At 42.6% G+C, this 26,673-nt stretch overlaps 1 protein-coding gene across 3 annotated transcripts in view; it reads left to right on the top strand.

The window, feature by feature from the left end:
- Blm (BLM RecQ like helicase) overlaps positions 1-26,673 on the top strand; it is a 92,514-nt gene that overhangs the window by 25,688 nt on the left and 40,153 nt on the right. For 2 of the 3 annotated variants that reach the window (XM_006969992.4, XM_076545810.1), the window contains exons 3-12: positions 545-1,233; positions 5,268-5,430; positions 8,742-8,869; positions 11,989-12,121; positions 12,406-13,073; positions 15,249-15,440; positions 17,931-18,049; positions 19,574-19,687; positions 21,553-21,651; positions 21,846-21,994. In XM_006969992.4, coding sequence (XP_006970054.2) covers positions 545-1,233; positions 5,268-5,430; positions 8,742-8,869; positions 11,989-12,121; positions 12,406-13,073; positions 15,249-15,440; positions 17,931-18,049; positions 19,574-19,687; positions 21,553-21,651; positions 21,846-21,994 — 2,454 coding nt within the window. Of the gene's footprint in view, positions 1-544; positions 1,234-5,267; positions 5,431-7,110; positions 7,232-8,741; positions 8,870-11,988; positions 12,122-12,405; positions 13,074-15,248; positions 15,441-17,930; positions 18,050-19,573; positions 19,688-21,552; positions 21,652-21,845; positions 21,995-26,673 lie in introns of those variants that run through there. The other variant, XM_076545818.1, reaches the window with a different exon arrangement.

Genomic DNA, 26,673 nt, shown 5'->3' with positions numbered 1-26,673 from the left:
AGCCAGGACTCCCGCCTCCTTTTTGTCCTTCAGATCTCAGCTGTTTCTCTTCCTCCCTCCCTCCCTCTCTTCCTTCCTTCCTTTCTCTCTTCAACTATTTTCTCCCTTAAAATTTTTTACCAGAGTGGCGAAAGCCACGTTAGAGTCCTTCTTTTATACATGCTGTGTCTTCCTTCTGAAGGTGCTATTAAGGACTGCCAGCCTGAGAAATAAAATGTGGGACTGGCCCAAGAACTCTCAAACCTGGTCATTAGCCTCTGAATGGGAAGGATCAGAGCAACCAGATGTATTTGTTACCTGGTAAATTTTCAAAGCCACAGAGGGAGATGGAATCTGTGCTCATTTGTAATAAAATTAATATAACTTGCATTTGAAAATAGGTTTTATAGGTGAGTGAGTTTGTTAAAATGGAAATGGATCTATCGGGGCTGAGATTGTAGCTTATGTTAGAACGCTGGCTTAGCGTAAATGAGGCCCTGGGTTCAGTCCTCAGCATCAGAGTCAAATGAATTCATCTGATTTTAGTTTTTCCATTATTTTTCAGAGGTTTTACTTTTAAGAAGAAAACATCAGAGGGCGATGTGTCTGTAACTAGTGTGTCAGTGGTGAAAACACCTGCATTAAGTGATAAAGATGTGAATGTGTCTGAGGCCTTTTCATTCACGGAGCCTCCGCTCCGCACACCCAAACAGCAGCCTGGGAATGATGGCTTCTTTAAACATTCTCCGGGAGGACAGCAAACCAAGGGGACCTCTTCCCAACAGTCATTGCTGGACTTGGTGGAGATTCCTCCAGAAGTTTTGTGTACTACCCCAAAAACCCCAGCTGTAAAGAAACGCCATGTTGCTGTTTTCAAGAAATTAGAATTTAGTTCTTCGCCAGATTCCCTCAATGACTGGGCCGATATGGATGACTTTGATATTTCAGCATCAGATGCATTGGTCTCGATGACCAAATATCCTGTCACAAGAGTAAGCACCGCTCAGAAATCCAAGAAGACTAAGAAAAACTTTTTTAAAGCTCCACCTCCTAAAACAAGTCCCAGAAAGACTGACTTGATGCCTCCTTCCCCGAAAATCCCACAAGTGGATTTGACTGAGGAGCAGAAGGATGAGTCGGAATGTTTAAGCAGTGATGTGATTTGCATCGACAGCGACCCTGGTTCTGAAGAGCTCAAGAGGAAAACTAGTCAGCAGAGTCAGTGTTTGCAAACTGATTTGGGAGTTGAAAGAGGTAGCCATTGTCTCATCTTCCTTTCAGTATGTTTACCATCCTTTTTCACTGAAAGTCAAGCATTGGGAATAGTGGCAAACAATTTTTGTCCTTGATAGTCTTAATATCTGCTATGCCGGGGTTAGCTCTGTGATTGTACATGAAGAAAGTGAGGTCTGCAGAGGTTAAAATGGCGGCTAGGGTAGGATTGGAAAGTGAGGTGAGCCTCTGTATGTGTAATTCTTAATGGCTTACCACCATAAATTATACACCAAGTATTGATGGTAATGTGTAATCATTCTGTTTAATATAGTCATGTATCACTTAGTGACAAGGATATGTTCTGAAAACAATGCATCATTAGGCCATGTTGTCCTGCAGATACCATCCATGGTGCACTTACTTTAACCTGGATGGCAGAGCCTGCTGCACACCTCGGTATGTGGTTTGCCTCGTGCTCAGAGGCTCCAAAACCAACATCTGTGAATACTGTGGGTGGTTGTAACACAGTGGAATATATCTGTATATCCAAACGTTTCTAAATATACAAAAGGTGCAGTAAATATAAATACTAACTTTTTTTCAAGAATTTTGTGTACTAAATAGAGTACATACCATGAATGGAGCTGAGAACGAGGAGCTTCTCTGACCGAGTGGAAAGTGGATGTGGAGGCCATTTCAGTACATTATAAACACTGTGCTTAGCTCTAGCAAATTTGTTCAAAATTAACACTTCCTCAATGATTACTTTTAGTTCATTGTAATATTTAATTCTTTTTGTTTTGTTTTGTTTTGTTTTGTTTTTTGAGACAGGGTTTCTCTGTGTAGCTTTGTGCCTTTCCTGGAACTCGCTTTGTAGACCAGACTGGCCTCGAACTCACAGAGATCCGCCTGCCTCTGCCTCCTGAGTGCTGGGATTAAAGGCGTGCACCACCACCACCCAGCTGTAATTTTTAATTCTTGTAGTCACACTTAGCTTAAACCATAAAAAAAATTGATTATAGAGCTGTGTAAAATGTTTTCTTTCCTTATGTTTTCTTTTTTCTTTTCCTTTTCTATTTTACATGCATTGGTGTTTTTTGCCATGGGTGTCGGATCCCCTAGAACTGGAGCTACAGACAGTTGTGAGCTGCCATGTGGGTGCTGGGAATTGAACCTGGGTCTTCTGGAAGAGCAGTCAGTGCTCTTAACCACTGAGCCATCATTCCATCCCCATGTTTTCTTTTCTTATTTTATGTTGTACTGGTTAGTTTTATGTCAGCTTACACAAACTAGAGTTATTGGAAGAGGGACTCTCAATTGAGAAAATGTCCCCCACCGATCGGCCTGTAGGCAGGTCAGTAGTCTGTCTTCTTGATTGATGTTTGATGTAGGAGGGCCTAGCTCACCAGGCAGTGCCATCCCTGGGCTGATGGTCCTGGGTGCTATGAGAAAACAGGATGAGCCGGGCAGTGGTAGTGCAGGCCTTTAATCCCAGCACTCGGGAGGCAGAAGCAGGAGGATCTCTGTGAGTTCGAGGCCAGCCTCGGCTACAGAGTGAGTTCCAGGAAAGGCACCAAAGCTACACAGAGAAACCCTGTTTCGAAAAACCAAACAAACAAACAAACAAACAAACAAAAAAAAAAACGAAAGAAAGAAAACAGGATGAGCAAACTAGTAAACAGTATTCCATGGCCTCTGCAACAATTCTTGCCTCCAGGTTCCTTCCCTGATTTCCTGCTCTGACTACCTGAATGATGGAGAACAAGTTGTAAGATGAAAAAAACACTCCTCCCAAAGTTGCTTTTGGTCATGATGTTTCATCAACGCACGCATATGTGTGCTTTGTGCCTTCAAAGACCAGAAGAAGGCATTAGATCCCTTGGGATTGGAATTAGAGATGGTTATAAGCCATCTCATGGGTGCTGGACCCAACCCAGGTCCTCTGCATAAGTAGCAAGTGCTTTTCAAGTACTAAGCCATCTCTCCAGCCCCTGCTCTTAAATTTTTGGTACTCCTGCCTCAGTCCTGAGTTTTGAAATTAAGGTTATAAGCTACCAGACCCAGTTCACCCTTTTCCTTCCTTCCTTCCTTCCTTCCTTCCTTCCTTCCTTCCTTCCTTCCTTCCTTCCTTCCTTCCTTCCTTCCTTCCTTCCTCCCTCCCTCCCTCCCTCCCTCCCTCCCTCCCTCCCTCCCTCCCTCTCTCTCTCCCTTCCCCTTTCCTTCTTTTCCTCCTTCACCCTTCCCCTCCCTCTCTCTGTAGTTTTGGTGCCTTTCCTGGAACTCGCTTTGTAGACCAGGCTGGCCTCGAACTCACAGAGATCTTCCTGGCTCTGCCTCCCGAGTGCTGGGATTAAAGGCATGCGCCACCACCGCCCGGCTCCTGTGCATTCTTATAGAATACCATTTGTTCTTCTGTTTTGTTTGAGACAGGTCTCACTATATTGCCCTGTCTGTCCAGGAACTCAGAAGGATCCACTTGCCTCTCTCTCCTAGATGCCACTACACGCGGTTTAGAATACCTCTTGAAAGGCCTGTATGAGATTGTTGTACAGTAGATGGAATGCATTAGTAAATATATACACCAGTGTCACTAGGTTGAGTGTACTATACTGTAAGTAGTTGTACTATCAGAAACAGAAGAGTAAGGCATTATACTATGATATGAGTATTTCAGCTTTATCTTAACTTCGGAGACCATTGTCCTGTAGGTGGTTGGTTGTTGGCAGGAATGTCACGTGGTATGTGACTATATTATAAATCATATTCAATATGTTTTCTGGGGGCTGCAGAGATGGCTAATCAGTTAAAGGCATTTGTTGTTTTTGCAGAGGACCTGGGTTTAGTACCCCGCACCCACATGGTGGCTCACAACCATCCTTAATTCCAGTTCCAGGAAATCTCATGACCTCTTCTGACCTCTAAGGGCACTAGCCATGCACATGGCACATATACATACCTGCAGACAGAATACTCTATTTATTTATTTATTTATTTTTGAGGCCAGGTCTTTCTGCATAGTCCTGGCTGTCCTGGAACTCCCTATGTAGACCAGGCTGGTCTTGAACTCACAAAAATATGATTGCCTTTGCCTCCCAAGTACTGGGATTTAGGGTGTGCACCACCGCCTGGCTTTAAAATTTTTTAAGAATTGGGTCTTGCTTATGTTCAGAATTATCCTGATCTCCTGGACTCAAAGCATTACCACCGCCACCCTTCCCTTGTATTTTAGACTTGAACCTGGGGAGGTGCACACTAGATAAACACTATCAATGACATTGTCTCAGCTTTTTATTTGCTGTTTATTTTGTGACAGGATCTCACCAGATTACCTCACGTATGCCTTAAGCTTACAGCCTTCCTAGCTTAGCCTTCTGGGTAGCTGGAATTACAGGCCATTCTTCTGCCTCTGCCTCCTTAGTAGCTCAGACCATAGATAGGTACATGCCACATCCTGAGACTAAAATTTTAAACAACCAGTTCTATTAAAATTGCTACACAATGAGAGAGGCTGAAAAGTAATTGATTAAAAAAACAAAAACAGCAAAACTATAGTTTAATCCATTTCGTTGTTGTTTCTCCAGAGAATACTGGGTAGATGATAAAGGCAAAACAGAGCACCAGCGAGATACTACATCGCTAGGCCAGCTCTGTGATAGAGATGGTTTATCTGTTTAGCAGCAGTGTGTACGTCAGCTCTGGGGCACACCTGGGATCTTGGCTCAGGAGGTGGAGGCAGGAGGATAAAGAGTTCAAAAGTCTAGGCTGTGTGGCACGTCCCTGTCTCAAGACAAGCAAACAGAAACAAACAGACCCACAGCGTGTGTTACCTGTGGCCCATTGCTCTTATTTAAATATGAGTAGAAAAGAGAAAAAACAAAGCACGAGTTTGGACTTCTTCCAGTTGATTGACTTCTTCGTGAAGAAGTCAGCCAACATGAACCTGCGGGAGACTCCCATACAGATGTTCTGAGTGGTTACGACTTGCCCCAAAAGCACTCACTTATAAGAGCTCATGCCTGCTCTGTCTCATTAATTGTTAAAAGAACCTGTGTTTGCCAACTGTTTTCCTTTAGATAATAGTGAAAAGGAGAACCACATAGATGAAGTTCAATTACAGTCTACTGAGAAAGCTCTATACTTCCAACCTGATGATGATGATTATGATATAGATTTTGTTCCACCTTCTCCAGAAGAAGAAATGATTTCTCCAGCTTCTTCCTCTTTGGAATACTCTAGGTAAAATGGTTAATAATAAATATTCTTGTTTGTTTCTAAGATGCCTTAAGTAATGTAGTTTAGTTACATAATGTCATTTCTCTATAAGTATTCTTTGTGCTTCTGCAGTTTATTTTGTATTTAAATGAAAACATCCAGAACATTGTTATTTATTTATTTGGTTGTTTAGAAACCATTCTTAGCTGGGCTTGGTGGCTCATGCCTTTAATCCCAGCACTGGGGAGGCAGTACAGACAGATTTCTGTATTTGAGGCTAGCCTGGTCTACATAGTGAGACTCTTTTTCAAAGACAACAACAACAACAACAAAAACCCAAAACTCTTACTGTGTAATTAAGAATGCCTTTGAATTCAAGATTCTCCTGCCTTAGTCTCCAAGTGCCAGGATTACAGGTAGGAACTACCATAGTTGGAGGGAAAAGGGGATTACTATTTTATTTTACTGGTCATATTTTAAAGACCTACATTGATGTTTTGCCTGCCTGTATGTCTGTGTGAGGGAACCAGATCCCTTGGAACTAGAATTGCAGACAGTTGTGAGCTGCCATGTGTGTGCAGGAAATTGAACCTGGATTCTCTGGAAGAACAGCCAGTGCTTTTAACAGCTGAGCCATCTCTCCAGCCCCATTTAAGTCACTGTTTTGACAGAAATAGATCCTTGCAGTGTATCATTTGGATTAGGAAGAGAAGTGTTTTATATGTAACCTTGTGCAATTCCTTCTGGTTTGTGCTTTAAAAATTTTATAATTAGATCTATTCATTTATGATGCTGTTTTGCCTGCGTTTATGTATGTGCGCCATCACATATGCTTGATGCCCAAGGAGGTCAGAATGGGGTGTCAGATCTTCTGGAGCTGGAGTTAGGAGTGGTTGTAAACCATCATGTGGGTGCTAGGAACTCAACCAGGGTCCTTGTTAGCAAGAGCAAGAAATGCCCTTAACCTCTGAGCCATCTCCAGCGCCTGGTTTGTGCTATACCAGCTGTATTGTGATCTCTGAAGAAGTAGTGAAGGTTGAAGTATGATTGCTGTTTGTTACAGAACTGAAGAACCGTACGAGCTCACCCATCTCCTCCTTTCCTTACTGACAGAAAACCAGACAACCATAGAAAGTTAAAAGCTGGAGTGCAAGGTTATGTGCCACCAAGACTAAGTCAGCGTCCTCATCTAACCTGTGAAACAGCTGAGGCCAGGGAGGATCAGGAAATCACCCAGAATGAAACAGTTAATAGCACGTGGGCTAAGATCCAGTGTGGCGCTCTCTCCACACCCTACTGTTTCCATGTTGAATGCCTAGCTTTATTCCTTATTAAATATGTATATTACACAAATGACATTGTAGCCACCTTAGCTAGGATTCTAAATAAGAGGGAAGAAATATTTTGAATTCCAAAATCTAACCAACTATTTTCTTGTCCTTATTGGTTTTGATCTTCTCTCTGTCTGTTTGATTTTCATGTTGTAACTGATATAACTGTAATTTCAGACTCTGATTCTTTCCTCTTAACACTATTCTCCATATTGCCACATTTAAACTTTATACTTTCCTAATTGATTGAGTTCTTCTCCCATGAGTACCTTTGTTTAGCATGTTACTTTTCTAATCTCTGGGACAAACAATGTACGAGAAGAAGGATTTTTTTTGGCTTACAGTTTCAGAGGGTGTGGTCTCTCACCGTAGGAAGGGCATGTGGAGCAGGAGCTTATTACAGTGGTTACTGTGGTGGCCTCTAGTGGCCTCTATCTGCCAGCCAGGCCCTATGTCCCAAAGATTTCTACAACCTCTCAAAATGGCATCACCAGGTATTCATATCCAAAGCATAATATTTAGATTTTTAGCAGTTGGAAATGATTATTTACAAGGTTGATTATTTTTCCACTACAGCCTAATGTGAATAACTGTATATATTGTGTCTTAGTTAGGGTTTTACTGCTCTGAAGAGACACCATGACCACGGCAACGCTTTAAAGGAAAACATTTAACTGGGGCTGGCTTACAGTTCAGAGGTTCAGTCCATTATCATCATAGTGGAGAGCATGGCAGCGTGCAGGCAGACATGGTGCTGGAGAGGAGCTGAGAGCTCTACAGCTGGATCAGCAGGCAGCAGGAAGAGAGAGAAAGACTGGGCCTGGCTTGAGCTTCTGAAACCTCAAAGCCAACCCCCAGTGACACACTTCCTCCAACAAGGCCACACCTCCTAATGGTACCACCGCTGTGAGCCTGTGGGGGCCATTTTCATTCAAACCACCACATATTGTAAAATTGAAATGGAAGTTTCTCGGATACATTATAATATATGTATAATATATGCTTGGGTCTTATGATATTTTATTTCTTATTATGGTTTTTATTTATTGTATTTTATTTTTTTGTTTATTTTTGAGATAGGCTCTCTCACCAGTTTGGCTAGGCTCACTGGCAGCAACCCCCTGTGGGTCCACCTTTCTTTGCTCTTCAGTGTGTGAGGTGGATATAAACTCAGGGCCTCACGTTTGCACTGCAGGTGCTTTATGGACTGAGCCACCTCCTGGCCCTGTGTTGGCTTTATAGGAAGGATCTCAACTTACTCTCTTTTTGTAGTCAAGAACGGCACTGAATTCCTTATTCTGCTACCCCACCCCCGAGTGCTGAGATTACAGGTGTGAACCACATTTAACTTAAAAATACTTTTCTGTCCAATCAAACAGATGGTTTTAATTAATTAATGTATTCTATAGAATCTAATACACACACACACACACACACACACACACACACATACACACACACTAATACACATTGGCCTGATATGAGAAGTTCAGGTAAAGCTGCTTGGAATCTCAGAAAACAGTGTCATTAATAACTACTCTCTGGGGAAAGCAGCAAAGTAATGCTTGAGACTCTAAGAACATGTATAGTTTGGGTACAGAGAGCTTGGGACAGTGGGTTTTCCAAATTGAGAGGACAGAATCCACTACCCTAGACAACACAGAGCTCATAAGGAATGTCAGTTGTGTAGTTTGACTGGAGCCTAGTGTAACTGAAAGGATATACTTGGAGATAGGACTTGAAAGGGTCTCTTGGGACCAGAAGAAGGAAGACTTGAGGGTCACTAAAGAGAGATACAAAGGCGTTTCTCAGCTGGACATGGTGTAAGACTTGAATCTCAGCACTTGGAAGGGGAGGCCGTTAGCAGTGTAGCAAGCCCGGGCCATCCTGTGCTATTTGGCCCTTCTCAAAACCAAATAAAACCTTCCTTATCTGTTACACGTTTATTGAAAAAGAGTGGGAGGCAGAGTTTGCATTCTTTTCATCTCATTTTTTTTCTTGTAGTATGCTAAAGGCTCTTGATGACTCTGACAAAGAGAAAGACATTCTCAGTACCTCAAAAGATCTTTTGTCAAAACCAGAGAAAACGACGACAGAGGAGCCTGATCCAGGAACCACTGCAGACTGTGGCGGTATAAAAACCCTATGTTTTTATAAAATAAAATAAATCATGGTGTTTGCATACTGTAGCTGCATAGTATAAAATGGTGTATGTGCTGTATCCTTTGTTCTGACACCATAAACCACCTACTTCATTTCTCAGCTAGTGTTTTCTTGAACATCTCCTGAACCCAACATCTCCCAAGGCTCATTCTGTCTTGAAAATGCCTCTTGTTGACTCATTTCACAGGAAGAGCCAAAATTTGCCTCCCTGTGAATCTAATCCTTGTTAGATGAATTGAAAACCCTAGAAATTTTGTGAGTTTTGTTTGTTCGTTTGTTTTGTTTTGAGATAGGGTCTTGTTATGTAGCTCAGGCAGGCCTTGAACTCACGGGCAGTCCTCCTGCTTTGGCTTCTTGAGTACAGAAATGGGAGAAAGTTCCTGTAAGTTTTACACACACACACACACACACACACACACACACACACACACACACACACACACACACACACACACACCTTTTGAGTCCTCTTTACAGCCGCATTGATTTTTGTAGATCATGCAGCTTCTCCCTTGTGTATCTTCTGATCTGGGTGTCCATTGTGTGTATGTTAATCCCTTGTTTGCCTGTTAAGTCGTTCCTTTCTTCTCTTCCTTTAATGCTGGGCTTGAACCCAGGGCCTCTGTGCTCTACTGTTTGTCTGTATCTCCAGCCCTGTTCCAGTTCTTATTCTCTTTTTGTTTTTTCCTTCTGCCCAGTATCTAGTATAAATTAGCCAATAAATAGCTTTGGAAGACTTTGAAAAACAACAGTCCTTTGATGGAACACTTTTGATTTCAGCTTCCTAAACACACAGGCCAGAAATGTATGCTTTTATTTGGGGAGTTTTTCTGGTGGTATTTTTTGTTTCTTTCCTCTCTTGCTCTATCTAGAACCTCTGCTATTTGGATGTTAGATACACACACACACACACACACACACACACACACACACACACACACACCCTTAATCTTCTCCTGTCTCTTACTTTTCTGCGAAATAGGAAAATTTTCTCAGGTTGTTTGGAGACTGGGTCTCACTATGTAGACCAGGCTGGCCTCACACTCAGAGCTGCCTGCCTCTACCTCCTGAGTGCTGGGATAAACTGCCAGCACCACCACAACCAGCCACAGTTTCTCAGTTTTATCACTAATTTTTTAAAATGTATTGTTTGTATCTGTTCAGCTCCTGGAAGCCAGGAGCTCTTCCCAGTCCTCCGAGTATTTATGTAGGTCATGAGAGTCCTCTTAGATGCATCCATACTCTTCTTGTGGGGCACGCGCCGTCCTGTGTGTAGTCTGCTCTGTTTTTGTTTTCTCCAAGTTTACTGTATTTCAATTTGGTCTCTGCTTTTCTTGCTGGAAATGTTGCTGAAATGTCTGCTTTTCACTCTTCTAAGCCCTACAATGCAGACTGTTTAATCCCCACTCCATTCTCTTAAGGTAGTTGTGCTGTCTTTACTATAGAAATCAGGAAACTAAGTATGGACAAATGAATAATTCAATGGTTGCAGAACTAAGGCAGCAGCGGAGCTAGAATTTGAACCAGCAGCTCGGAGGCTCCTGAATCCACCCTGATAACCATGGTATTAGCCTGTTTCTCCATCTGTACGTTTCCCTATTATAATGGCTCCAAGTCTAAGGATGTGGACAGAGGCCTTCAGTGTCATGAGAGACTTCGTCTTAGCTGACATCAGTTAATTCGTTACCTAGTTATGAACCTTTCTTCAAGATATTTCTCTTCCTTCTCCATGGAATTACGAAAGACTAGGTTATTGGACTCCAGAAATATCATGGTCTGAGGCAGGAAGAGTGAAGGGATGGGGTGTTAGCTCTAAGTGGTGCAGACCATCGGACCCGAAGATCTCCTGCTCCTGACAGTGTGTCAGCACTTGAACTAAATCTCTTTGCACCTTACTTAGTTTTGGGTTTTTGTTGAATTAGGGTCTCACACTATAGCCTAAGTAGCTTTTAACTCATAATCCTTCTTCTACTTAATTCTACATAATCCTGAGACTGGGATCATAGGCATGGGGCACCACTCTGTTCTCAGGCTTTCTTGGAGAGAGTGAAGGGAATAATACCTGCCTTGCTGGATAGTTGTTAGATTTCAAGGTGGACTGTAGGCCATCAGGAAATGGCAGTTCTTATTATCTGCTCATCTAGTAATCCTTCCAAAGAGGAGCATTAAGATGGCTGTTCTGTTTTTATGAACTCTCCCTAACTCCTTAATTGTTTCCTCTTGTTGAGGTTACAAAGCAGCATTTTGATAATGTGTTCTAGAGCTTTGCCTTGAGTCTACACCAAGGTCACTAGTTTGTAGCTTTTGGCAGTCACTTTTTTTTTTTTTTTTTTTTTTATTAGAACAATGCTTGTCTGTCTTCACTTTCCTTTGAGGCCTTGGCCAGGGTTTCCCTTGTAGTCTCAGGTGGGATGTGTTCTTCCTAGTAGGGTGATCTGAACTCTTCGCCAATGTGTAGTACTGGTATTTCTCGGAGCCTTCTTTGGCTTTCAGTTTTTCAGACCGTTGTGAGATCTCTTCTCTCCAGTCTGAGACTCCTTACATAGAGAACCAGAGTGACCTAGGAATTCAGCAGCTCTCCATTTCAACCCCTCACGGCCATGTCTTTTCCCCATAGTTGTCAGCAGACATCCGTGCTTCCTGGGTCTTTCTCATGGAGAGGGTTGTCCCCGCACTGTTTTTGTATGGCCCTGTTCTTTCGTCTTACCTCCTTCCTGCCCCTTCAACCCCTCAGCTGACTGTTTTTCATCTGCAGCCATGTAGTCTCATTTGTCTTCTCTGAGCATTTTTTGTCCTTTCTTATCTCCTTACCTCCAGAGAATACTGTCTCCCTGGAGCCCATGTAAACTGACATTTTCTCCTTCAGATCATGTGAAGTTGAGTGGGCATTTTCTTTGCTTATATTCTTCCCTAAGTCATTTATTTTCTTCCCTTCATCAGAAACATCAGTTCCTTTGATATTGTGTCTCTTAGTTGTGGGGCTTCATAAAGAAGTGGGGCAGGGGTGGCCTGTGAGACAGTAGAGTTCTTGTTGGGTGTGTGGGGTTCTGGGCTCCAACCTCATTCTTTCTTTACAATTGCTTCATAGACAAGCAGATGAGCACCCAGCAGCAGCTTATTCGTGTGATGGAGCACATCTGTAAATTAGTTGATACTGTTCCTGTTGATGAACTGAAAGCTTTGAATTGTGGGAACGAGCTGCTCCAACAGCGAAACATAAGGTATCTTGATTGTCCTCTTCTGGAAGCTATTCTACTACTCCAGGTAGAGAAACAGGCAGAATGTCCAGGCCTTCTGGCGTAGACATAAGGATCATAGTCACATCACTAAGTTTTACATTTATTTAATTTTCAAACCATTTGTTTAAGATTTGTATTCAAATTTTTGAGACTGGAAAAAAAATGATATATTTTTTTCTATAATTTCTGTTGGGTTAAAAATATGAAAGTAAACTTTGTGGCTACTGTAGTAAACTATTCACATTTAATATGTTCTCTTTCTTCAGAAGGAAGCTCCTGGCTGAAGCTGATTTTAATGGAAAAGATGTCAATCTTCTGGGTTCACTGTGGAGATGCAGGCCTGACTCACATAGTAACACTGTGCGGGGTGATTCCTGCCCCGTGGGGCATCCCAGTAAGGAGTTAAATTCTCCATCCTTTCCCTCACATTCCCTTTCCACTGAGGAGTGTTTACCAACCACCACTCCAGGAAAGACGGGATTCTCAGCCCCCACGAAGAAGCTCCTTGAAAGGCCGTTACTGAATTCCCATTTACAGAAGTCCTTTGTAAGTAGCAGCTGGGCTGGAACACCGAGGGCGGAAGGAAGAAACGGAAGCACTTCTTTCCCAGGAAACGTGCTCACCAGCACTGCTGTGAAAGATCAGAATAAACACGCTGCTCCAGGAGATAACTTAGAGAGAGGAGGCCAGGCCTTCTGTGATATTGATAATTTTAACATTGATGACTTTGATGATGATGATGATGATGACTGGGAAGACATAATGCACAGTTTTTCAGCCAGCAAATCTTCCACAGCTGCCTACCCACCTATCAAGGAAGGTGGCCCAATTAAATCTCTATCAGAGAGGATTTCTTCAGCTAAGACAAAGTCTCTTCCGGTGGCATCAACTGCTCAAAATAAAGACCTCTCAGAGTCAGTTCGGAATTACACTGGTAAGTCCAAAATAAATTGGATGTTTAAATATTATAGGAAAACAAAACTGTCCAAAAATAAAAATTGTATAATAAAAGGCATAGCAGCACATCATTGCCTGAACACCACATTGTTTCTATGCAAATTTCTACTGATAATATGAATTACAAATCACAATTTCAGAAGCAAGTTGTTCTTTTGTCTCTGTGGCAGCTGTAGGTTTATAAATGTGTTAATTACAACCTATTGTAGTAAAGCTCGAAAGTCATCGCAAATGCGCTTTGCCTTTAAGCTAACATTTTCTAGTCCCTGAAACAATAAAGCTCATGAGTGCCACATTTCTAGTGATTTGGAGGAAGGCAAAATAAAAAGGCAAATTGAGATGCTCAAAATATGTATATTTTTAGAATTCTGGATGATGATAAGTAATTCATTTATAAAGTAGAGAACTGTTTCATGTCTCACAACGTTAAAATGTGAGGCAACATAAGAAGGATATGAAATCAGAAATTCAGTAAATACTAAATTAATCATGGTGGCTCACACCTGTAGTACCAGTACTTGGGAGGATGACAGTGAGTTTGAGGCTAGCCTGGACTACAGAGCCTTGTCTCAAAACAAACATCCCTTAAATGCTCCGTAAAGGCTCACGGTGCGCCATGTCCTGAGTTGGGCTCTGGGGAGAGTTCAGAGGAGCCATATTGGAGCTTGCAGTTTAATGAGGAATGAACTAAGCTACTGCAGAAGCCTCAGTAAAGCCTAAATAAATTTAAAGCCTTACGTCAGCCTATAAAGTTATCTCAAAGTGCTTTTACTGAAACAAGAATACATGTGCAAAGTTTTATGAGTACAGCCCTCCCTATTTTTGCCATTGATGACTTAATAGCTCCGAGTTTGTTCTTACAGTGATGCTGTTGACCTTTGAAATAGCCACTAATGGATTTATTTTGGTGTGTTAGAATGTGTCATACTCGATGTCTGCAATTATCTTTGAGACAGTTGAGTGTTGGAGTGAGAGGAGCCGCCAGAGCTGATGTGTGAGAACCTCTTGTTCTCTTGAAGCAGAGCTGCCCCGTGAGAACGCAGAGCAGGGAGAGAGGTGAGAGAGAGGGAGAGAGAGGAGCATCTGAGAAGTTCAGGTGACACCGAGGTTTCAGACCTGGGTGACTGGGACACCATTCACAGAAATAGGCAAGTCAGAAGGCAGGTTCCATTCAGAGAACAGCGGAGAAGGGCTGTTTTCAGACTTGAACTTGAAATTGTTGGAAAGTCATTCAAGCAGACGTGTGTGTGTGTGTGTGTGTGTGTGTGTGTGTGTGTGTGTGTGTGTGTGTGTGTGTGTGTGTGTGTGTGTGTGTGTAGAGATGGCTTATCCGTTAAGAGCACTGCCTGTTCTCCCGAGAACCTGGGTTAGATTCTCAGCACTCTCATGGCAGATCACAACTGTCTGTAACTCCAGCTCTAGGGGATCTGACACCCTCTTTTGGCCTCCTCAGGCACCAGGTATGGCAATGCAGTACACAGACATGCATGCAGACAAGACTCATACCCACAGAACAAAAATTAAATGAACGAATAAATAAATAAACGTTTTAAGAAGAAAGCAGTTGTTGTACAGACAGTTGGATGTGTGTAGGATGGGACATCAGGAAATAGCTCGTCTTTCCCTGCACACGGATTACGTTTACGATTTTAGGACTAGAAAAACTCCAAATAAGAGTGTGGCAAGAGCCCAGTCCTCGGTATTTGACAGACTCCCAAAGTGAAGGAGCAGGAGAAGTGGAGCCAAGGAGGGGATTGGAAGCAGGAGAGTGGCTGGGGTGTGTAGCTCACCATGTGCTCTCCACTGTGCTGGGTCCTGGTGACAGTCCAGTGCAGCCCAGCACGAACACATCGTAGGTGTGCTTGCTAGCACAGAAGAAATGAAATAAAGCACATAGGAAGGGGAGGACTGTCTTGAAACCAAGGGAGAAGAGGACGGGTGGATAAGTTGTATTGACAGGACTGCAGAAACATCAAGGAGAGACTAGATTTAGGCTCTTGGGAATGTCTGAGACTAATTGGGAAGGAAGCCATGTAAACAGTTCAAGTGTGCCGTAGGAAAAGTGTGCCCTAGATGCTGCGGGAAGGTGAATGCTAAACTGTGTTACTATGTTTATGCACTGATGTTTTTTAAACATTGATTGTTTTTGTAGATAAGGTGGAACAAAATTTATCATCAAAAAATCTGAAACATGAACATTTTCAAAGTCTTGATTTTCCTCATACAAAAGAAATGATGAAGATTTTTCATAAGAAATTTGGCTTACATAATTTTAGAACTAATCAGCTCGAGGCGATCAATGCTGCACTGCTTGGTGAAGACTGTTTTATCCTAATGCCCACTGGTATGTATTTTTAGATCTGAATTGGCAGGAGTCCATTGGCAGATGTTAAATGAAAGCTCTTTAATAGAAATAAAATGAACACCTCACATTATTCCTATTGTTTAGGGGCCTTTAAACACCCCAAAACCACAGTAAGAAAGTCTGTCAGCTCGGCCTCTGTTCTAGTTGATGTGATAATGTTTCTAACTCCTTAAGGGTGTGAACTCACAGCTCATTGGGTTGACCTGATGTAGAGCTTTTCTTTGAGAAATTTTCTTTTTTCTAATCTAAATAAGCCTAGAAGGGAACAGAAGACGGATGTGAGAGCCCATGACCATTTCTGGCTAACGTTTAGTGCCGCCTGGCAGTTGTGGTCATCATTCTGGAGTGAAGGCCCAGGCTTCCAGTGTAGCTCTGCTCCTTGCCAGGGAGGGGTGTACCCATGGACAAGCCACTCCACTCTTTGTGGGTATGTTCAGGACAGTGTGCAGTACAGTGCCCACCTCACAGGGGAGACTCAGGTGGAAAGGATGCAGCATGGGTCTTCCTTAGCCTCAGTTTTGAAGAGATCGGGACTGTGTAAGGTTTGGGCAGTGGTGGCGCACACCTTTAATCCCAGCATTCGGGAGGCAGAGTAATTGGATCTCTGTGAGTTCAAGGCCAGCCTGATCTACAGAGTGAGTTCCAGGACAGGCTCCAAAGCTACACAGAGAAACCCTGTCGCGAAAACAAAACAAACAAACAAACAAAAAAGTCTGTAAGAGCTGCTCAGTGATTTGAAATCAAACACATAAGGTTGTTAGCTAAGTGGTTGGTTAGGCTCGGAAGCGGGTTCCGTGCCTCCAGGTAGAGCTGTGTGCTACTTGCCTTGTTACAGCCTCAGCAAGCCCCAGTTGTTGCTGCTGTTATTGTCACGTGCTCTTGGCTTGACATCTGACCTCTTCCAAAGCGGTTTATTTATTTATTTATTTTTATTATCATCACATAGTTGTAGATACGATGAGTGTTGGGAGGCACACATGTGAAGGTCAGAGGATAGCTTTGGGAAGTCAGTTCTCTGCTTCCACCTTTCCATGCATTCCATGGGTCTCACTCTCCTCGTCGTCGTCGTCGTCGTCGTCGTCGTCGTCGTCAGACTTGTACAGCGAGTTTTTATCCAGGCCCTCCAGCTGATTTAAAGATGAGACAATGTTGACTTACCCACATTTCAGACTTTATTGACTTAGTGACACTGTGCCTCCGTTTCAACCCTGGTTTGGTCCTTGAAAGCTCTGACACTGGAAAGGAGTTTGCTAGTCATCTAGTCAGGCTTTCAGTGGCTCTTCCCAGCTTCAGGAGTGATCTTCAGATCCTTCCTACCCTGGTTTCAATCTCTTGACATAGAAAATAAAAAGATTTCAATAAAGTTTCTCTTGGACAACTCTTTTTTGCTTTGTTTTGTTTTGTTTGAGACAGCAGTTCTCTGTGTATCCTTGGCTGTCCTGGAACTCAGAGATTCACCTGCCTCTGCCTCCTGAGTGCTGGGATTAGAGGTGTGTGCCCCCACTGGCCTTGGACAGTTCTTTAAGCCAGTGGCCTCATGCATTTTACATTGAGGCCTGTCTGAGCTCATGCAGCTAATTAAGTGGGAGAGCACGTCTATCCTCAGCGTCCCACTCTTGCCTTGACATGTCCATGTATATGCCAAATTGAAATTTACTCTCTATTCGGAAAGGACAGAATGTAGTATATACTTTTAGAATAAATGGAAGTCCTAAAAACTACCTAGGCCAGCTTTTGCCATTAGTAGATGGGTAAAATTGTAAATTAACTAGAGCATAATCATGTAGTTATTTTAAAATGTGTTCTTGGGGGCTGGAGGCATCGCTCAGTGGTAGAACACTTGCCTACCATGCTTAGAGCCCTGGGTTTGAGCCCCAACATGGGGCAGGGCAGAGAGAGAGAAATAAATATGTATTTACTATCTCGCTGTTTTTATATTAGAGTAAATAGCAAAATTGTGTTAGATTTTCAGATTTTCTTTTTCACTATCTCCTATTAATATGGACACATGTAATTTTATTCTGTTTTCAGAGGAAAATTGGTACTGTTAGCTTAGAAATCAGAATACTGGAAGTTAAAGCAGTATTAGAAGGCTCGGCCTAATGGTTTTTAAGTCGTGAGGTCTGTGCTGGGTATGTAGCTTGGTGGGAAAGCTCTTGCCAGTGTGTGCAGGACCCTCAGCAGGGCTTGAGGGTAGGGAGGTAGGACTGAGGGGTGTCTTAGTACTGAGCCAGAATCTTTGTTTTTATTGTTTATATTTTATTTCATTATATAAAAAGCAGTTATGTTAGTACTAGACTTAGGATTTTTAGAGACCTCTTACATTGCCAGAAACAAAAAAAGTTTATTCTATTTGGGTTTCCCTGGTAGACTTTTAAACAGTTCTGTTGATTTAAGTATTATATTTGGTTTCCTTTTACCTTCACACTCAAGATGGAAGCTGACATTTTTTTGTTATTTGTCTTTCAGGAGGTGGTAAAAGCCTGTGCTACCAGCTGCCGGCCTGTGTCTCTCCGGGGGTCACTATTGTCATATCTCCCTTGAGGTCACTAATAGTAGATCAAGTTCAAAAGCTGACTTCCTTTGATGTAAGTTCTTACTAAACTATTCATGAGAATGTGCCTTAGAAACACATTTCAGTATGCTAGGAAATCTCATTAACTATTGTTTGAATTATAAGAGTGATTCCTAAATTACTCTGGCTATATAGCTCCATGGCAGAGAGCTTGCCTAGCATACTGAAAAAAATAAAAAAATAAGTAAGATTAAATAAATAAAGCATATAGTTAAATTAAGCTGTAGAGTTAGGCACATGTGTTAAAACATTTTGATTCAAATAACCATCTGTAATTCAATCTGATTTTTTTTTTCTTCTACAAGAATGTACTTTAGTGAGAGCTCTTAACCTATATTTTGCTGATGTATTTTTTTTTTACTAATATAAAGGGGTTTCTTTTTTTGGCCAGTGTGAGATCATCATAGTTTTCCCCCTATGTTCATGCGTGCTTGTATACCTGTCTTTTTCCTCATTGCTGAATTAAAGGAATTATGACTGCATTCTATTAATTTCTTCACTTTGCAGAAGAATTGGTTACAGTGTTATGAGTCATATCATCTTAATGTGACAAATGGTTTGATTTTTCTTCCAAAGAATATCCATGCAGTGATGGTAACCATTGCCCAGCTGTTCACAATGTTACAGCTATCACCCACCATCACTACACATTGAAACATTGAAGATACATCAAGACCTTTAAGGTAGCCAGACCAGCCATGCACACCTTTTTTTTGGGGGGGTGGTGTTCAAGACAGGTTTTGTTTCTCTGTGTAGTATTGGTGCCTGTCTTGCACTGTAGACCAGGCTGGCCTCTAACTCACAGAGATCTGTCTGGCTCTGCCCCGAGTACTGGGATCAAAGGCGTGCGCCACCACCGCCCAGCATAGTGCACGCCTTTGATCCCAGCACTTAGGAGGCAGAAACAGTACCCTCTGGGTCAGTTAGAAGCAAGCATGACCTACTAGCAAGTTTCGGGCTAGCCAGGGTTACATTGAGACTTTGTCACACACAAAGACACACACATCCACCATGGATTTGTTCACAGATAGAAGAGATAAAGCAATATAGAAAATGAAAGGACAGCGGGGAGGCTTTTGCAGTTTTTCTTGATACAGAAGCATCTTGCCGTATCACAGGCTAACTTCAGATTTGCTATGCGGCGAAAGCTGGCCTTGGACTCTTGATCCTCCTTCCTCAGCCTCCTGAGTGCTAGGCCTCCTCATGTGCCACCACACTGAGGTGGGAGGACTATTTTGAGTTGTGTTTAATATGAATTTTTAAAAATGTGTGCACTAGCTAAATATGGCACACACCTCTAATCAGCACTTTGGAAGCTGGTGATGCAAGAGAATCACAAGTTTGAGTCCCAAAGTGAAATTCTGACTTACAAAACAAAACTTAAAAATAAAAGTTTGTACATTGACTGTTATTATGGTGAGATATTTGTTTCTTTTGGCAGATGTGATATGTGACATATTTATAAAACCTAAAAAACATAATCATGTCTGACTAATATATAAATAAAAGGAAATTTAAATTATTACTTTTAATTTAGATTCCTGCTACATACCTGACGGGGGATAAGACTGACTCCGAAGCTGCAAATATTTACCTCCAATTATCAAAAAAAGATCCAATTATCAAGCTTTTGTATGTTACTCCAGAGAAGGTTTGTATTAACCTCACTGTTTACAGTGTAATATTACAACACACTAAAACACATCTGTGTTAAGAACTTGGTCATAACTTTTTATATACAAGAATGAGACCTTCACCCCAGACCATAAATAGTAAAATTTTCTCCATCTCCTTTGTGATTCCTTCTTTCTCCAGTTAGTTCTGAAACATTTGAGAGTGAGTTGCAGACTTACCATTTTAATCCTAATTTACTTCACTGTGCATTTCCTGACCATATAGCATTCCCTTAGTAACTACAGTGTAACTTACCCATCAGGAAATGTATAGTGACACATACTGTTACTTAACCTGTTAACCTCCGCTAATGACCTTTGCAAAAAAGAGAAAAATCCCAGTTTTGTAGCTGGAGGTTTTCCTGTGTCCCACCTGGTCCTGCAGCCACTGAGACCCACATAAACACACAGAGGCTTATATTATTTACAAACTGTAAGGCCTAATGGCTCAAGCTTCTCCCTAGCTAGCTCTTACATCTTAAATTAACCCATTTCTATAAATCTGTACTTCGCCACATGGCTTGTGGCTTACCGGTACTTTTACATCTTGCTTCTCCTGGTGGTGGCTCCTTCCTCTCCTTTCTCCTCCCACTATCCCTCTTGGATTTTCCCACCTGGCTCCATCCTGCCCTGCCATAGGCCAGTGCAGCTTTATTTATCAACCAATCAGAGCAACACATGTTCACAGCATACAGAAAGACATCCCACAGCACAGTTTGATCTCCTTTTATCTAAATAGTTTCTTGATTTTGACATTTTAGAAACATAAGGGCCAGTTGGAAGACTGTGCCTCAATTTGATTTGTCTTATTTCCTGCTGATTAAATTCACGTTACTCAATCAGCAGGGATGTTGCAGAAGTGGTATTCCCATAAATGCTATCAGAAGACACTTGGTATTAACTCATCCCATTACCAGTAGTGTTCATTAACCAATCACTTGATTAAAATAGTACTGCCGGCCACTTCTCCTTTGTACTTTTTTATTCCCTTTGTCTTTGTAATTAGTAGATACTCTTGTTGTAGGAGGTCCTGAGACTAGAGAAATACCCAGTTAGACATCAGAGCCTCCCTCCAAGTTTCAGTATCCATTGATGATTCTTTGCCAGTTATTACTATACTGAATGCCAAGTTTTGATTCTACTAATACAGTCCATCCGGGCATAATGAGAGCTACGTATTTATCAGTGTGAACTTGTGGGTTCTTAATTTATTTAGTGAGTTTCAATCAATTATCACTATATATTTTAATTGCCTAGATTTGACCAGTGAGGAAGTTTCATCAACGTGGCTTCAGCATCCTTTACATATGTCCCTGTCAAGACATGCTTGGAGTGTTTGCTTCTGGACAAAGCTAGAGTACACACATATAACTATCTATATGTGTAATAATACAGTTTTCCCCAAATATACATATACCGAACACATCTAAAGTCCTGTTATAAGGCTGACTGGGTGGCCCAGCTAGTAACGGTCCCTGTCATAGAACCCATTGACCTGAGTTTGATCCTGGGGACTCACATGATAGAACCAAACACAATAAGTCTTCTGACCTCCACACATGGATGCACACAAAATTAATAAATATATGTTAAAAAAATAAATTCTACTACCAAAATAAACATGTGGTTACTCTCAGATACGCTGAGGCAGAAAAAAAAATTGAGCCACTAACCTGATAAGTAAAACTGTTGGATGTGAGTGAACATACTGAAGTGTCTCATTTGTTATTTGACTCCTGTTCTCTTCATAGATATGGGCTAGTTCTAACAGGGAGTAATTGCAATGGTAGTGAGCGTGTCATCCAGGTGATGTGCTTAGAGCTCTCCCATGTCTCTGGTCTAGGTCTGTGCAAGTAACAGGCTGATTTCTACTCTGGAGAATCTGTATGAGCGGAAGCTCCTGGCACGCTTTGTCATTGATGAAGCCCATTGTGTGAGTCAGGTAAGTTTGTCTCGGAGCATGAGTAAGTTCACGCCACCAGTAGTACTCAGAACCACAGCACTGAAGTGCAGCACACGCTGCGTGAATAGTCTGCTGCCTCATGGGAGAGTAAAGTGCTTCCTTTCTATTGACCAGTGTTGGCCTTCACAGAAGAGAGATACAGATAACCTAGAGCAGTATTTTTTTCCAATTAGTGGGGTCATGATTTTCGTCAAGATTACAAAAGGATGAATATGCTTCGCCAGAAGTTTCCTTCCGTTCCAGTGATGGCTCTCACAGCCACAGCGAACCCCAGGGTACAGAAGGACATCCTCACGCAGCTGAAGATCCTCAAACCTCAAGTGTAAGTTGTTAGAGGACGTGGTTTTGGCTCTCAGCTTCTGTTGGGTTTTAACATTGCAAGTGTCCAGATTGTACCCAGGACAGCTAATCAGAATGTTTGAAGTTGGAAGACTTTTTTTTTTTTTAATCCTCAAGTGATTCCAGGTACAGTAAAATTTGGGGAAAGAATCTGGGGTCTTTGTTAACAGAATTAAAACTCCAGAGCAGCTGAAAAGGCACAGCACATAAAGGCACCTGTGGCCAGGCCTGAGTGCCTGAGCTCAACCCCTGGTATCTTTGTGGTAGGAGGATAGCACTGGCACCTTCCTGCCTTTTGCCTTTTGACCTCCACAAGCAAATAAATATAAACAAACAAATAAATATAAACAAAAGTAAAATTATCCCACCTTGTACTTTAGGAAGGGAACAAATCAAATTTGGTACTGGGTGACCCTGGTATAATCCTCTCTTCGGGGGGTTTGGGGGGGGGTTCGAGACAGGGTTTCTCCGTGTAGCTTTTGCGCCTTTCCTGGATCTCTCTCTGTAGACCAGGCTGGCTTCGAACTCACAGAGATCTACCTGGCTCTGCCTCCCGAGTGCTGGGATTAAAGGCGTGCACCACCTCGGTCGGCTATAATCCTCTTAAAAGATTAGCTTTTATGTATTTTATTTTGGCTTCCCACACTCCCACAGTATACTTCATGAAATGAACAAATGACCCTGCTGTCATTTTTCTTCTTAAAGTTTCAGTTATATTTATATACGTGATTTGAGAAGAGCCGAGAGCCCTCTTAGAAAGGCCTTTCGCTTGGACTTCATTGTTTTATCTTCGGCACAGTGGCTGCGCCTTAATCTACTGCTATTCAGCCAGCAGTTGGGACTCAGAAGTTACCAGCTTGCTTCTCTGGCAGCAGCCCGAGCGCAGCCTAGCGGGATTCCTGCAGGCACTGGCGCTGCCTGAAGTTTTAACTAAATCTCTATCGGTCTATTTATAAGTAAGACTTGAGATTCCAAGGCTGGGGTGAAACCTGCTAGCTAACCTTTCTTTCCTGGCATCTCAAAAAAAGCCTCGCCAGCAGTGCCACCCAGTCCCTCCCTACTACCTCCAGTGCATCTCTCTTCCAGATGGCCTCTGATGCGCTATGATGACTTCCTGTCAGCGAGTTGCTAACTCAGCCTCCTGACCCAGGGTTCATTTTACTTAATGCAAATGCAAACATGGGGTTCACAGTGTGATCAAATATCCTCCACCCCTTCATCTCAGCAGCATGCTTCTCCCTACCACCAGTTCGTAACTAATTGGTAGCAAAAGCCACTAGAAAATATTCTGCTGTATATATTTATTTAGGTTGTACTGGGCTATTGTGCCTCTTCCTGAGTTTGTTGAGACAGAGGCATTCTTTGCTACATTCATTTACTCAGCAAATACTTAACATAGGGTTGTGTACTTAGGTAGTTTTGAGGTTGAGGTAGAATGCCTGGAGAAATAATGGTTGAACAGAATATTTAGGTGGATTTTTATTTATTTTTTAAATGATTTATTTTTATCTTATGTGTATGAGTATTTGTCTGCTTGTATGTCTGGTACATGTATGCCTTGTACCCGTAGAAGCCTGAAGACATCAGATCCCTGGGATGGGAATTACAGATGGTTGTAAGCCACCATATGGGTATTGGGAACTGAACCTGGATCCTCTGAAAAAGCAGCAGGGTTCTTACTTTAATGCTGAGCCATTTCTCCAGCCCAAGGTGGATTTTTATTATTTATTTATTTATTTAATTTATTTATTTAGGTTTTTTGAGACAGGGTTTCTCTGTGTAGTTTTGGTACCTGTCCTGGACCTTTGTCTGTAGACCAGACTGGCCTCAAACTCACAGAGATCCGCCTGGCTCTGCCTCCCGAGTGCTGGGATTAAGGCATGTGCCACCACTGCCTGGCTCAAGGTGGATTTTTAAAGCACAGCTTTTGTTCATTTGAAAATAACAAACATATGGTGGTGCATGCATGTAGACCAGCTCTTCAAGAGGCTGAAATGAGAGGATGGCTTAAGCGTTATGAGTGTAAGGATGGCCTAGGCACCATAGTAAGACCCAGCCTTTAAAAAGAAGGAAACGAGAAACTGCCTGTGTAAAGATGTAAACATAGCTCAGCATAGTAGTGCATTCCTTTAATCCCAGCACTTGGTAGGCCAGAAGCAGGCCAGCCTGATCTACATAGCAAGTTCTAGACCAGCCAACATTACATATTGAGACCTTGTCTTCCCCCTCCAATACTATAAGCATAAAAATAATAAAAGGCACACACATGGTACACATACATGCATGCAGGCAAAACACTCATCCACATAAAATTAATAAATCTAAATTAAAAATAACAAAACTATCTCTCAGAGAGTTGTGCCCTGAATGGAAAGTCTTGTGAGGGCTCTGGGGTCACGTGCTAGCAGAGGTGCATGCAGAGCCTCTGGGGTCATGCGCTAGCAGAGGTGCATGCAGAGCCTCTGGGGTCACATGCTAGCAGAGGTGCATGCAGAGCCTCTGGGGTCACGCGCTAGCAGAGGTGCATGCAGAGCCTCTGGGGTCACATGCTAGCAGAGGTGCATGCAGAGCCTCTGGGGTCACGTGCTAGCAGAGGTGCATGCAGAGCCTCTGGGGTCACGCACTAGCAGAGGTGCATGCAGAGCCTCTGGGGTCACGCGCTAGCAGAGGTGCATGCAGAGCCTCTGGGGTCACATGCTAGCAGAGGTGCATGCAGAGCCTCTGGGGTCACATGCTAGCAGAGGTGCATGCAGAGCCTCTGGGGTCACATGCTAGCAGAGGTGCATGCAGAGCCTCTGGGGTCACATGCTAGCAGAGGTGCATGCAGAGCCTCTGGGGTCACATGCTAGCAGAGGTGCATGCAGAGCCTCTGGGGTCACGCGCTAGCAGAGGTGCATGCAGAGCCTCTGGGGTCACATGCTAGCAGAGGTGCATACAGAGCCTCTGGGGTCACATGCTAGCAGAGGTGCATGCAGAGCCTCTGGGGTCACATGCTAGCAGAGGTGCATACAGAGCCTCTGGGGTCACATGCTAGCAGAGGTGCATACAGAGCCTCTGGGGTCACATGCTAGCAGAGGTGCATACAGAGCCTCTGGGGTCACATGCTAGCAGAGGTGCATGCAGAGCCTCTGGGGTCACGCACTAGCAGAGGTGCATGCAGAACCTTTGCAGATCAGAATAGCAGCTGCCAGAATCTCAGACCTAAGCAAGCAGTTCATTCAGCACTCTGGTTCCTTCCAGCCTTTAAGTTGCTTGTACCCGTCTACAATATTTAGTTGCTTTTAGCTCTTTTACCACTAGTGACCATACTTGAGTGCAAAATTTTAGAGTTTTGTGTGTATAATCACAAAATGTGTAATGGAATGTTTTAATTTCATGTCACTTGCAATGAAGAATATTTATATAAATTTGGAATAAGAGATATATTTCGCTTCCATATTAGATATGTGCTTTAACACTATTTAAAATGTTATACTTTAGGTTTTAATAAATGCTGAATGCTAGAAATTTGTTTCTACAAATGCTATACTTTCTATAAAACGTTTTCTTTCTGTCCCCCTCCACGTGCTGCCCTCCCCTCCCCTTTGTGGTTTTCATTGAGATGTTGTACAGAGTCTTGATATGAAGCCCTAGCTGGCTTGGAACTTACAATATAGACCCGGCTGCCTCATCTTCCTACATGCTATGATTGTAGATGTGCACCACCATGCTGGGTTATGTATGGCGTGTGTGTGTGTGCGTGTGTGTGTGTGTGTGTGTGTGTGTGTGTGTGTGTGTGTGTGTGTGTGTGTGCCTCTGGAGGCCCGAGATCAACATCAGGTGTTGTTCCTTAGGGGACATCCACCTTGTTTTTTGGAGACAGGATTTCCTTGACCTGGAGTTCACCATGTTGGCTAGACTGACTGGCCAGAAAGGTCCAGGGATCCACCTGTCTCTGCCTTCCCAGTGCTGGGATTACAAGTGGTGAGAGCTGTCAGTATGTTATATTAATTGGCAACAGCCCACGGTTAGAAGAAGTCATGTAAATCCCCTTGCATTTGAATGACTTTCTGGAAATACAGGGTTTACGTTTTATGTTTGAATGAACAGTACATGTATTTATCTAGAGGCAGAAACCTTGAATCTCCTTCCTGGAACTGTGGGAAAGCAATGTGCCTGAGAAAGCAAAATTACACATATCCGGATGTTGTGCATATCTGATACTCAGTAAGAATGAATAAGTGAAACATATGGAATGATTTGGTAAATGTGGATAAAATATAACTCTGTTGGTTTCTTTTTTTCTTTTCTTCTCTTTTTTTTTTTTTTTTTTGGTTTTTCGAGACAGGGTTTCTCTGTGTAGCTTTGCACCTTTTCCTGGAACTCGCTCTGTAGCCCAGGCTGGCCTCGAACTCACAGAGATCCGCCTGGCTCTGCCTCCCAAGTGCTGGGATTAAAGCACCACCGCCCGGCTTGTTGATTTCTTAATGTATTTGCTGTTTCTGCTTTAGAAACTTAGAACTCCCGTAGTAGAAGTAGACTTTAAAAAGCACTTTCTGATCCACTGTCTCCTGATCTTTTCCTGCCAGTAGGTCCGGTGTGAATTGATTTGCCAGCTGCTGCCGTGTCGTGGTGTAGGCTTAGAGTAGCAGCCCCAGTTGCCTTTCTGCCCATAATTCTGGG

The sequence above is a fragment of the Peromyscus maniculatus genome, chromosome 1 (assembly GCF_049852395.1).
Source record: "Peromyscus maniculatus bairdii isolate BWxNUB_F1_BW_parent chromosome 1, HU_Pman_BW_mat_3.1, whole genome shotgun sequence".
In the NCBI taxonomy this organism is placed as follows: domain Eukaryota; kingdom Metazoa; phylum Chordata; class Mammalia; order Rodentia; family Cricetidae; genus Peromyscus; species Peromyscus maniculatus.
Note: the sequence above shows the minus strand (reverse complement) of the source record. Positions and strands in the feature narration are given on the sequence as shown.